The sequence below is a fragment of the Pseudophryne corroboree genome, chromosome 3 (assembly GCF_028390025.1).
Source record: "Pseudophryne corroboree isolate aPseCor3 chromosome 3, aPseCor3.hap2, whole genome shotgun sequence".
Classification (NCBI taxonomy): domain Eukaryota; kingdom Metazoa; phylum Chordata; class Amphibia; order Anura; family Myobatrachidae; genus Pseudophryne; species Pseudophryne corroboree.
This window is the reverse complement of record NC_086446.1, coordinates 147225831-147239113: the sequence shown is the minus strand read 5'-3', so window position 1 is coordinate 147239113 and position 13283 is coordinate 147225831. Positions and strand designations below refer to the sequence as shown.

Here is a 13283-nt window from a genome sequence, read left to right as displayed (position 1 = left end):
AAATTCAGACTATCCAACAAGGGATACAAAAAAAAAAAACCTGACACACTGGTCTAACAGACAAGAAAACAGAAACAAGCTGTAACAACAGCTTGTAACAGTGCCCTCCCCTTGACGGTGGCCACTGGACACAAGACTAGGATTTTTTTTTTTTAACAAGGCAAGAGTCAATAATCATTTCTTTTTCTTTTTCTTCTTCTTCTTCTTCTTCTTCTTCTTCTTCTTCTTCTTTTTACAAAGTTCTTGAGATCTGACCAAGGAAATTCCCCAAACATTGTCTGAACTGATGGTACCTCCTAGCAAGGCTGGGTTCAAATCAGAGATTGGTTTCTTAACCTTGGGAGCTGAACTTTCAGGCAAAGTACTATTATTAGAAGAAGTCAGAAAAGCACATCCTGCAGTCAAAACAACGGGCTGAGACTCTTGTGCCGAGTTTACAGTATTTGGTGGACTCTCAGCAGACAGGACGGGTGACTTAGAGGAACCTGAACCAATTTCTTTGGAACTACATCTTTTAATAATTGCATCACAGAATGCTGGGGGATCCTGAAGAATGGGATCTTCAGCTTTCATTAGGCTGGTCGCCCACTCAAAAGGCTCTCCTCTAAAAGAATAAATCAGATAGAGCACAAGGTTCTCTAAAGTGATGCCCAGAAATGGTCTAGACAACATAATAATGTAATAGTGTTTGAAAAGCGCCAGAAATTGGGCTAAGTCCCCATCAAAGATTATGGATGTTGAGATATCAACAGAGTCAGGATCTGTTTCCTTCCCATCTGACTGACTGGAGTGCTTTGCTAGGACCTGGTCACTATTGACCTTACTCGAGGCTGAGACTCTCTGAACCCCACACGGGGCAGTGACTTTCTGAACCCCACACGGGGCAGTGACTTTCTGAACCCCACACGGGGCAGTGACTTTCTGAACCCCACACGGGGCAGTGACTTTCTGAACCCCACCCGGGGCAGTGATTTTCTGAACCCCACCCGGGGCAGTGACTTTCTGAACCCCACCCGGGGCAGTGACTTCTGAACCCCACCCGGGGCAGTGGCCTTCAGGAACCCCGCTGGGGCAGTGGCCTCCGGGAACCCCGCTGGGGTCAGCACCTCGGATTCTTTTACTGGGACCGAGCCGTCGGCCTCCCCCACTGGGACCGAGCCATCGGCCTCCCTAACTGGGACCGAGCCATCGACTTCCTTCACTGGGACTGAGCCATTGGCCTCCCTCTCTGAGTCGATAATTATCGAAACTTCTCCCGGGACTATGACTTCCGGGACTTTTGCTGAAGCTATAACCTTCAGCACCTCCACTAATGCTACGCCTCTTAAGTTCTTTCCTGGGGAAGTGACCTCTAGACCCTTCTTAGAGGCTGCGTCTCTCGAGACCCCACTTGGGGATATTACTTCAAATATCCCTTCTGGGGTTTTGCTTCTCGAGTTCCCTTCTAGAACTATGGTTTTAGATGCCCTTTCTGGGGTTGCGCTTTTCAAGTCCCTACCTGGGGTAACAGCTTCTGAGACCCCTTCTGGTATGGACACCTGAACTATAATATTTGATGTCCCTCTATAAGCTAGGGCATCGGGTACCGCTCCAGCACTCTGGGCATCGGGTACCGCTCCAGCACTCTGGGCATCGGGTTCCGCTCCAGCACTCTGGGCATCGAGTACCGCTCCAGCACTCTGGGCATCGGGTACCGCACCAAGATCCTGAGCATCGGGCACCTCTCCAGGACCCTGGGCAACGGGCACCACTCCAGGACCCTGGGCAACGGGCACCACTCCAGGACCCTGGGCAACGGGCACCACTCCAGGACCCTGGGCAACGGGGACCACTCCAGGACCCTGGGCAACGGGCACCACTCCAAGACCCTGGGCAACGGGCACCACTCCAGGACCCTGGGCAACGGGCACCACTCCAGGACCCTGGGCAACGGGCACCACTCCAGGACCCTGGGGATCGGGCACCACTCCAGGGGCTTGCAACTCTGCTTCAACAGGAACCTCAAGAGAGGAGAGAAACATTCTCTTTTGATTCCTGTATCTATAATGGGGCTCCCTTGCCCAAGGACCGCAATTATAGGACAGAGAGCTTTTTAGTGTGGGTTGTGTGACAAGTACCTCTGCCACAGTAGAGACAGGAGTAGGTCTTGTATCCTGACTCAACTTGGCCAGAGGGCAAGACTTGTCACCACACTTTGGCTTGCGCAACTCACGGGTCTGCACATAGTGGCCTAAACCCCCACAATATAGGCATAAGTTTAAGTTTCTGCGACGCAGACGTTCCTCTTCTGAGAGCCTGGGCCGCAGAAATTTTTTAAAACTTTTCTCTTCAATTAAACCAGAGGATTCTCTTGTCACCATACTGTGAACAAGAGTCTCTTTAGAGATAGATGTACTCTCAACGACTTCTGGCAAGATGAGCAAGATTTTAGTCAGAAGGTTTTGCAGTTGCTTTAGGGATTGCTGCAAAACTTCTAGTCGCTCTGGTCTCAAAGCACTGAAAGCAGAGTTCAGGGCTGAGAGAGATGCCTGCAGGGCTTACATAGTAGACATAGGAGGATTTAAAACTAGACAAGGCAAGACTAGACAAGACAAGACTAGACTAGACTAGACAAGACTGGAATTTTAAACTAGACAAGACAAGACTGGATTTTTAAACTAGACAAGACAGGACTGGATTTTTAAACACCGGACTGAATTCTGCACACTGGTTTCTAGACAGGACTGGATTCAAAACACCGGATTGGATTCTGCATACTGAATTCTAGACAGAACTGGATTCTAAACACCGGACTGGGTTCAGCACACTGAATTCTAGACTTAGACACTGGACTGGGCCAAAAAAGAAAAAAAAGTTTTATTTCTTTTTTGTGGTATGGCTGGTGATAATGTTAGGTTCCTGGTGCTCAGAACAAGGGAGATGTTATGAAGGGAGTCCAGAGCTCCAGGACGTAATACTGGATTTGGTGAAATGGAACGGGAATAGCCCCTGGCGCCTTATCTCCGTTGTCTCGCCCGTGCTGTCAATACACTCTTGCGAGACTATGGTTGCTTGAGCCCATGGCAGCTGCGTTTCAAGGGTGGATTACGTCTGCCCAACTTCGATGCCCCCTCAGGTCTTAATGAGAGACAAAGAGTTAACCGAGACAGGGTGATAACAAGGGGCCCTCTAACTAAACAACAAAGCCAGGGGCTACTAACAAACCTAAAACCAAAGTATGTGCGGCTTGCCGCCAAAGGAAAAGAACAACAAAGGAAATGCTGACCACACGCCGACACAATACTTTTGTGTACCGGCGGTGACAGCATAAGCAGAACCCTCTGCAAAACACCAGTGACAGAAATAATAACGGAATACAGCAGCCTAGGCCGACGGACGCGGCAGAGCCGCTACTCACGAAACCGGTACGAATACTGGCAAACGGACAGGAACCCCCAATGCTGCCGACACAGACTCTCAGAACTGGAGGACAGGCAGAATCCCAAATGACAGACCGGTGGACACCAAGAAGCCAGAAACTCGACCAGGCACAGGCAAGCCTCAGGACTTCAGGACAGGAACACTTCACGGCAGGACACGGGATCAGACACAGGAATCGACATGGGAACTGACACAGGAAGCGACACAGGAAGCAGCTCGACAGACACTGCTACACAGGAGCTCAGGAACTGGCAGGAACAAGCTCAGAACTCAAGCAGACTGGAAACCAAGAAATATCACCAGCGTCTGTGAATTGCACTGAGTCAGCATATAACAGAGAGGCCTAATTAATAATGTCATGCAGCTGTCCTGTTGCATGACTCCAAACTGACAAGATGCAATTAGCAGCCAGGTGAGGCTGAACACATGGGAACAAGCTGCAATTACACAGACTCACCAGCGGCAGCAACCAAGAGTATTCTTAAACAGAGCAACGTGAAATCCTGGCCTGCAAGACAACTTATAAACATAAAATAGGAATGAACCACTACATAGTAACATAGTAACATAGTATCTGAGGTTGAAAAAAGACAATTGTCCATCAAGTTCAACCTATTTGTGGTGTCCTCTGCATGATGATTTGACTAAATAGTAACTATAATGCATGACTATGCACCATACCCCTGGATATCCTTATCCAATAGGAATTTATCTAACCCATTCTTAAAGGTGTTGACAGATTCCGCCATTACAACTCCCTCGGGCAGGGAATTCCAAACACGTACTGTCCTTACCGTGAAAAAGCCTTTACGCCGTATTGTGCGGAATCTCCTCTCCTCTAACCTGAGCGAGTGTCCACGAGTCCTCTGTGTTGATCTAACCAAAAACAGGTCCCGCGCAAGCTCTGAGTATTGTCCCCTTATATATTTGTAGATGTTGATCATATCCCCTCTTAGTCTCCGCTTTTCCAATGTAAACATGCCTAGTCTTTCAAGCCTTTCCTTGTATTCCATCGTCTCCATGCCCTTAATTAGTTTGGTCGCCCTCCTTTGTACCTTTTCAAGCTCCAGGATATCCTTTTTGTAGTACGGTGCCCAGAACTGTACACAGTATTCAAGGTGTGGCCTCACTAGTGATTTATATAATGGGAGTATAATACTCTCGTCCCTAGCATCAATACCCCGTTTTATGCATGCTAATATCTTATTAGCCTTCTTTGCTGCAGTCCTACTTTGGGTACTACTGCTTAGCTTGCTATCTATGAGGACACCTAAGTCCTTTTCCAGTACAGAATCCCCTAGTTTTACCCCATTTAGTAGGTAGGTGTAATTTTTGTTCTTGTTACCACAGTGCATTACCTTACACTTGTCTGTGTTGAAGCGCATTCTCCATTTGGCTGCCCATGCTTCTAATTTAACTAAGTCGTTCTGAAGAGACTCGGCATCCTCCTCTGTATTTATAGCCTTACACAATTTGGTATCATCTGCAAAAATTGACACCATGCTCTCTAGACCTTCTGTTAGGTCGTTAATGAAAATATTGAACAATAGCGGTCCTAATACTGAGCCTTGCGGCACACCACTTAGCACTTCAGTCCAAGTTGAAAAATATCCATTAACCACAACGCGCTGCTTCCTATTATCTAACCAGTTTTTGACCCAAGTGCATATTGTGCTTCCTAGCCCTGATTCTTGTAGCTTGTATATAAGTCTCATGTGTGGTACAGTATCGAACGCTTTGGCAAAGTCTAAAAAGATTACATCCACGTCTTTACCCTGATCTAGGTTTGCGCTTACTGTTTCATAAAAGCCAAGTAAGTTGGTTTGACAGGATCTGTCCTTCATAAACCCATGTTGATTCCTTTTAATGACCTTATTGGTTTCAAGGAACTTCTGAATACTATCTCTTAGAATACCTTCCAATACTTTCCCCACTATAGATGTAAGACTAACTGGTCTATAATTACCTGGTTCAGCTTTACTTCCCTTTTTGAATATAGGCACTACTTCCGCTATACGCCAGTCTTTGGGAACCATACCTGATATAACTGAATCCTCAAAGATCAGAGATAGCGGTTTTGCCAGTTCAGAGTGAAGCTCCATTAGAACCCTTGGATGAATACCATCGGGCCCTGGTGATTTATTAATCTTTAAATGTTTTAATCTGTGACAGACTACTTCCTCGCTTAAATAAGTACCTATCAGTGTGATATTGTCCTTATTGAGATTGTGTGTCAGTCCCTGAATTGGGTCCTCTCTAGTGAATACTGTTGAAAAAAACTCATTTAGTGTGTTCGCTATGTCATTATCATTTTTGCTTAAGACTCCCAACGTGTCCTTCAAAGGGCCTATACTCTCCTTTTTTAATCTCTTGCTATTGATGTATTTAAAGAATTTTTTGGGATTTGCTTTGCTTTCCTTTGCTACTAGTTTTTCAGTTTCTACTTTAGCCGCTCTTATTTCCTTTTTGCAATTTTTGTTACATTCCTTATAGTGCTGAAATGACTCTGCTTCCCCGTCAGATTTGTATTTTTTAAATGCTCGCCTTTTCTTGCCCATAAGTTCCTTAATCTTTTTGTTAAGCCACATCGGTTTATGATTTTTATTCCCTTTTTTGCTACTCATAGGAATATATTTGAGTGTATTTTTAGCTAGCAGGAATTTTAGTACCTCCCATTTCTACGTAGTATTTTTTCCTAAAAACAAACCTTCCCATTCAATATCCCTGAAAAATACCCTCATCATTTCAAAATTTGCTTTGCTAAAATTTAAAGTCCTAGTTGAGCCAGTATAGGGCTGTTTGTAGAAACTGATATTGAATGTGACCATATTATGGTCGCTGTTTCCTATGGGTTCCCCTACTGTAATACCCGATACCAAATCCTGATTGTTTGTTAATACCAGGTCTAAGATTGCATTGTACCTAGTTGGTTCCTCAATTAGTTGGACTAAGTAGTTATCATTTAGTGTGTTTAAAAACATACTGCCCCTAGCAGTATCACATGAATCGTTTTTCCAGTTTATCTCTGGATAGTTAAAATCTCCCATCACTACTATGTCTCCTACTCCTGCTGCTTTTTCAATTTGCTTTAGTAACAATTCATCATCAGATGCGTTGATACCAGGCGGCCTATAGCATACACCCAATACTAACTTTTTTGTTCCTTTTTCCCCGCATGCAATTTCTACCCATAGTGTCTCAACAGTGTCTACAGTACCCTCCTGAGTATCTTCCCATATATTAGGTTTTAAAAACGGCTTTACGTACAGACACACCCCTCCACCCTTTTTATTTAGTCTGTCTCTCCTAAACAGTGTATAGCCCTCTAGATTGACTGTCCAGTCATGAGATTCATCCCACCAAGTTTCAGTAATGCCTATAATATCATACTGTTTGCTTGCTGCAAGTATTTCTAGTTCACCCTTTTTACCAGTAATGCTTCTGGCGTTTACATACATACAACTAAGATAAGTATTTTCCCTTGCATTAGGGACATCTTTCACCTTATGTGGCAAGGATGACCTGTAATCGTCATTGGTTAGTGCTTTGGTAAAATCCCTTTTAGTACCCATGTTAATAACCTTACTGCCTGCTCTTACCCTCCCCCCAACTTCTCCCCCATTTTGTTTACTACCGCCATCCCCACTATTCTCACTCCATGACCCGTAGTTTTTAGCTAAACCCTCCCCCCAGGCTCCTAGTTTAAAATCTCCTCAAACCTTCTAACCATCCTTCCCCCCAGCACCGCTGCCCCCTCCTCAGTCAGGTGCAATCCGTCACGACAAAAGAGATGGCGTCTGACTGAGAAGTCCGCCCAGTGTTCCAGGAACACAAACCCCTCTTTCCTGCACCAATCCCTAAGCCACACATTTACCTCCCTAATCTCCCTCTGCCTCCCTGGACTAGCGCGTGGCACGGGTAATAATTCCGAGAATATTACCTTAGATGTCCTTGCCTTCAGTTTCTTTCCTAAGTCCCTATAATCTTTCTTAAGGACATCCCACCTTCCGCTAACTTTGTCATTGGTGCCAACGTGCACCAAGACCGCCGGGTCTTTGCCAGCCCCTCCCAACAATCTATCTACCCGGTCCGCGATGTGCCGTACCCGAGCACCCGGGAGACAACAGACTGTACGGCGATCACGGTCCCGGTAGCAGATTGCCCTATCTGCCTTCCTGATGATAGAATCCCCTACCACCACCATTTGACTAGGTACCTACCTGTGGTTCATAACAGTATCCCTTCCTTAAGGGTGAGCTCCGAGCACCCCATGACACCCACGGGGAACATGAACAGAAGAATACCATAAAATACATAACCAAAATGCAAAAATGGCTCATAACACAGTGTTTACTGTGCATTGTTATATCTGTATACATACATTTCTATATGTTGTATTACTAGTCCAGTGCAGTTTTATTTTTTATATGTAATAATTTCTGCATTGTACCTGTGACTGTGTGTGCCTATAGCTGCTGTGTGGATTCTATTCTGTGTATCACACATATTGCTATCACTATATTCTGTGCCCTGGGGGACCAAGTGCGTCAGGATCTAATATACCATATAGTATACCATTTATACCGCTTTCACATCGCTAACCCGGTAAAGAACCGGCTTTTGAACACGCTTCCGACCCGGGTCTGAACACGCTATACCCCTTTCACATCGCAGTTTGGAGCCGTGTTATTACCGGGTTGGTGCCTTTCACACTGAACCCGGTTCACCCTTTGAAAACATTTGTGATGTCATTATAAATGGACTTTTCTGTCTCCTATTGATGAGGTTTGAAAGGTATTACAAGGAGGGGCTGGGGAGTGCTCAGTAGTGCAGCAATCATGGCCGACACAGCACATGTCTCTATAGACTTTGTGATAGTCTCAGCTGTACTGCTCTTGGATTCAGCCTGTGAGAGGATATTTGAGCTTCTCACATTCTGTAGCTTGTTCAGCAGCTATGTTATGAGGAGGAGGAGGAGGCTGCAGTATGTGAGAGACACCGCCATTCGTCGCCGACAATACATGCGCAGGAGGAGATCGTTTATATCTGCTTCTGTGACCACCATACTCAACCTTAACCTCACTACTCAACGAAAATTGTGGTCTAGAGAACGGCAGCATGGGCAAATTTTTATGCAAAGTGTGCTGAACTTTCAGGATGTTCAGTGGAAGTGTCACTTCAGAATGTCACGTCACACATTCCACTATCTTTTGGATTTAATGTCCCCAGCACTCTCTAGACAGACCACAAACTTCAGGTCACCAATAGAGCCAAGCAGGAGGCTAGCTATAGCATTGTGGTGGTATGCCACGCCAGGTGAATATCGCACAATTGCTTGCCTGTTTGGTGTGGGGATATCTACCGTTTGCACCATTGTACATGAGGTGACAAGAGCATTGGTGGACAACCTATACCACAGATTTATTTCTCTTCCGCATGGCTAGCGTTTGGATAAAACAATATTGGGATTTGTGGAGTCTGGATATCCGCAGTGTGCAGGTGCAATTGATGGTACCCACATCCCTATAATCGCACCTCATGATAATCCTGCCGACTACTACAACAGAAAGGGATGGCATTCCATTGTTTTGCAAGCTGTGGTGGATCATAAGTATTGGTAATGTTCTTATCATTGTGTTTTCTTAATGCTAATTGTTTATAATTAATTTACAACTTAATATATATTTTTAGAATAGCTTCACAGACGTATTCATCGGTTGGCCGGGACGGTCACATGACGCTCGAGTGCTTGCTAACTCTGATCTGTACCGGGTAGCAGAGGACAAGCAAGGGGGCTACCTTTTTCCAAGAGAGGTGATTTTGTTTAATAATTTTAATACTTTTGAAAACATGCCCAAGAAAAGATGTGTTAAAATGACGCAATGTTCATGAATCAAGCAGGTAATAGATGAATGCAATTTAATTTACATTGGAACCAATTAGTTGGCGTTACCTTCAAACATGCTTCCTATGTGCCCACCAGCCTGCCCATCACAAAGGAGTCTGCTCATATTTGTATTCCAATTTCTTGGTGCTAACATACATTTTTTTATCTATATTCCTACTAGAAATCCAAATTTGTGGATGGAGTGGAGATCCCGGTACACATAATTGGTGATGCCGCCTACCCGTTACGACGATGGCTCATGAAGGGGTTCACCCAACATGTCCAGCTGAGCCCCAATCAAATTACTTATACGCACACCCTGAGCTCAGAAAGAATGGTGGTCGAAAATGCCTTTGGACGATTAAAAGGACGTTGGCGCTGTCTTATGAAGCGCAATGATGTAGACATTAATATCATGCCTAACATTGTTGCAGCATGTTGTATTCTGCATAACCTATGTGAGTTTCAGAGGGAGGAATTCCTACCAGAGTGGACAGTGCAGGCCTCTGCTGCGTACCCTGCACTTGATTGTGAGGCCTATCTGGGCGACCATTCCGGAAGTGCAGAACAGATGAGGTCTGCTATAATGGCCAACCTTCCCTCATTACTCCGTTAATTTTTTTCAGTTTGTATATTCAGTAAATTGTTGTTGCTACAAAAAATAAACCTGTTTAGTTGACGTTCTGCTACTGTGTCGATAACAAATGTACAACATCAATATCCAATTTGAAATGGATGTATCATGCATTTTGTTTGTAGGTAAAATTAGGACAAGTCCAAAGATTAACAAAAGGTCAGAGACCTTAGAATTTTAATTTGTATAAAACTTTGGTAAATAAAGTAGTGAAATCTTTACAGTAATAAAAGTCCAACCAGTAATAGTGTAGGAAAAACACTCCTATGATTTTAAAACCAACTTTTTAAAAAAAAAACAATAACCATTTAAGATAAATTACGATAAACAGGAGACTCTGTAGTTGTCTCCGTTTCAGAAGGTGAGTGGGTGTGTTGAGGTTGTGTATGTCAAGGATGGGTATATTGAGTTGGAGTTAGTGGAGGTGGGGTTTGTTGAGGTTGGTTATGTCGAGGATAGGTATGGTGTGGCGTTGGATGAGGTGGGGTATGATCATAGTAGGGGGGGCCAGGGTAATATTGGGTATACGGTTGAGGGTAGTTTGGTGGCACTGTGTGCAGCCCTTCAATGCATTGGAACATTCGGTCAAATATGGACATTTGAAATTCCTGCATTTCTCTCTGACGTTCTCTTGCATCCCTATTATAGGTTTCCTGCATAGAGATCAGCTGCGTCATAAATGTGTTGTTCATGTCTTGCTCTGCCTGCAAAAATCGCTCGAGACGTGCATCTTCTCGATCAGCCATGGCAGCGTCCATCTGCTCTAATTTCTCCACCAGGACAGTGGTCATAACTCTTGCAGCTTGCTCCGTTTTGTTTGGGCGGCGCCTCCTTGGCGGAACAGTATATACTGCAGACACAAATCAAATAATTATGTTATTGGAATTTGCAAAGAGCTTATATAAAATAGCAGTGTTCGCAAACATGTTTGTGGCCTCCTTCCACCTACACACTGCATATACTCTGCAACATTTATCATTTTCAATTGTATGAATTTATTGTTAAGATTTAATGACGTTAATGTTTAGAGTTGTTAGTTTGTGTTTAGTTTACGTTAATTGTTAATGTTAGTTATTATGCTTTTAGGATTGTTGTACTTACTGTTTCCACGCAAAGGCTGCGTTTGTGCAATTGGGGCCATTTGACTTGGCCCAGCCTCTGTGTCTTCTGGCGCATCAGTGGTTTCAGTCCTGCTGGGCTCCTGTACAACTGGGTCAGGCATAGTGGTTTGCATCGGTTGCGTATCATCCAGTACGAGTAGTGGAGATGGTGGTGGTGGTGATCGGGTGTCTGGGTCCTGTGATCGGGTGTCTGGGTCCTGTACGCTGCAGGTGGAAGCAGCACAGGCCTGTCTTGTTTCTGCTGCTGCTGTGCTTGAGGATAAGCTAACCGGTGTTGCAAGTGCTGTGTGGCCAAATATGGTGGCACACTGCTCATAATATTGCCACTCCATACGGGCAGCACCACTTCTGTTTCTGTTGTGGTCGTGGACCTTATGGAAATTCCTTTTAAGGGCCTTTAGTTTATTGATTACCTGCTGGGAGGTACGATAAAATCCAGAGGCTGCAAGCATCTTTGTTATGTTTTTGTACGTGATTGCATCCTTAACAGTCCCTGTCATTTGGTGGGTGATTTCCGACTCCCCTCTTATCCGTAACAGCTCCCTAACCTCATCCTCACTCCAGTTTGCCATATTCTCCAAGCACTGTAGCAATGTAGCACTGTGAATGTAGTATAAATAAAAACACACTGTTTAAAGCGTGCTGCCTGTTTATTTCCGGGTTTAGACAGGTGACATCATGCAGGGAGACAACCTATCACCTCTTTTTTAAGATTACCGGGTTGAATATAGCGGGTCTGAGGCTTTCACACTGCCAAATGAACCGGTTCTGAACCGTGTTGGATCCTTCTTTTTACACGGGTTGAAATACCGGGTTGTTTGACATGGTAAATTCATAATGGCGCTTTCACACTGCACCTCAAACCGGGTTGACATGGCTCAAACTCGGCAATATACCGGCATAGGCGTGCGCAGCTAATTTTATTAGGGGGTGCACTACTGGAGGGCCGTGTCTATATAATACACCCAGGAGAAATTACATGTAACATAATGGTGCTACCACCGGCCGCTACTGACTGCCCACTATGGCATAACCCTGACTCCTAGCTGCCGCTACACCCTATCGCTGCTAGCACTTCCCCATCCTATTCCTGACCCCGTGGCAGAGCTAGAGAGGGATAAGCCTAGGTGCATGTGCATTCGCCCCCCCCCCCACACACACACCTCACCACCAGACAACCCACCTCTTGCACCACCACCCCACCCCCAGCAACTACACCCTGATTTTGAGTGGGCCACTCTGGAAAGTACGGGAGGTTTAGGGGGATGAACATTTCAATTTTAATATAACACGACTAAAGTTTAAAATTTACACATGTGCCATCTTTCTATGCCATCAGCTTCCTCCTCTGCAGCGCACCAGCATTTGTCACACGTTCCCATGCTCACCAGCTACTGACAGTAGTGCCCCTTATTCACATTACACCACACAGTATGAGGCGAAATCCACATTACACTACAGCATGAGCTGAAATTCACATTATGCCACACAGTATGAGCCGAAATTCACATTACGCCACACAGTATGAGCTGAAATTCACATTACGCCACACAGTATGAGCCTAAATTCACATTACGCCACACAGTATGAGCCGAAATTCACATTACGCCACACAGTATGAGTCAATTTCACATTATGCCACACAGTATGAGCCAATTTCACATTATGCCACACGGTATGAGCCAACTTCACATTACGCCACATGGTATGAACCGAAATTCACTTTATGCCACACAGTATGAGCCAAATAAACATTATGCCACACAGTATGAGCCAACTTCACATTATGCCACACAGTATGAGCCAACTTCACATTACGCCACATGGTATGAGCCGAAATTCACATTATGCCACACAGTATGAGCTAAATTCACATTATGCCACAGTGGCAGATACACGTAATGTCCCCAGCAGTGGCAGATACACATAATGCCCCCAGTAGAGCCAAATACACATAATACCCGCAGCAGTGCCAGATACACGTAATGCCCTTAGCAGTGACAGATACACGTAATGCCCCCAGCAGTGACAGATACACGTAAAGCCCCCAGCAGTGACAGATACACGTAATGCCCCAGCAGTGACAGATACACGTAATGCCCCCAGCAGTGACAGATACACGTAATGCCCCAGTATAGTGCCAAATACACGTAATGCCCCCAGTAGAGCCAAATACATATAATACCCCCAGCAGTGCCAGATACACGTAATGCCCCCAGCA

General features: G+C 45.0%; 1 protein-coding gene across 1 annotated transcript; it reads right to left on the bottom strand.

The window, feature by feature from the left end:
- Positions 1 to 10111: 10111 nt before the first annotated feature.
- On the bottom strand, positions 10112 to 12172 carry LOC135057541 (uncharacterized). Its single transcript, XM_063963388.1, has 2 exons — positions 11043 to 12172; positions 10112 to 10791 (listed from the first exon to the last, which is right to left on the bottom strand). Exons 1-2 carry the CDS (start codon positions 11632 to 11634, stop codon positions 10331 to 10333), a joined length of 1053 nt encoding a protein of 350 aa, XP_063819458.1. The 5' UTR covers positions 11635 to 12172; the 3' UTR covers positions 10112 to 10330.
- Between the last annotated feature and the right edge of the window lie 1111 nt (positions 12173 to 13283).

What these genes read in the sequence shown, in the direction of transcription:
- LOC135057541 (XM_063963388.1), bottom strand. Translation starts at nt 11,634, where the DNA reads ATGGCAAACTGGAGTGAGGATGAGGTTAGGGAGCTGTTACGGATAAGA. An exon ending in GCAGCCTTTGCGTGGAAACA is followed by an intron (nt 10,792 to 11,042) that starts GTAAGTACAACA and finishes TTGTGTCTGCAG; the next exon opens with TATATACTGTTCCGCCAAGG.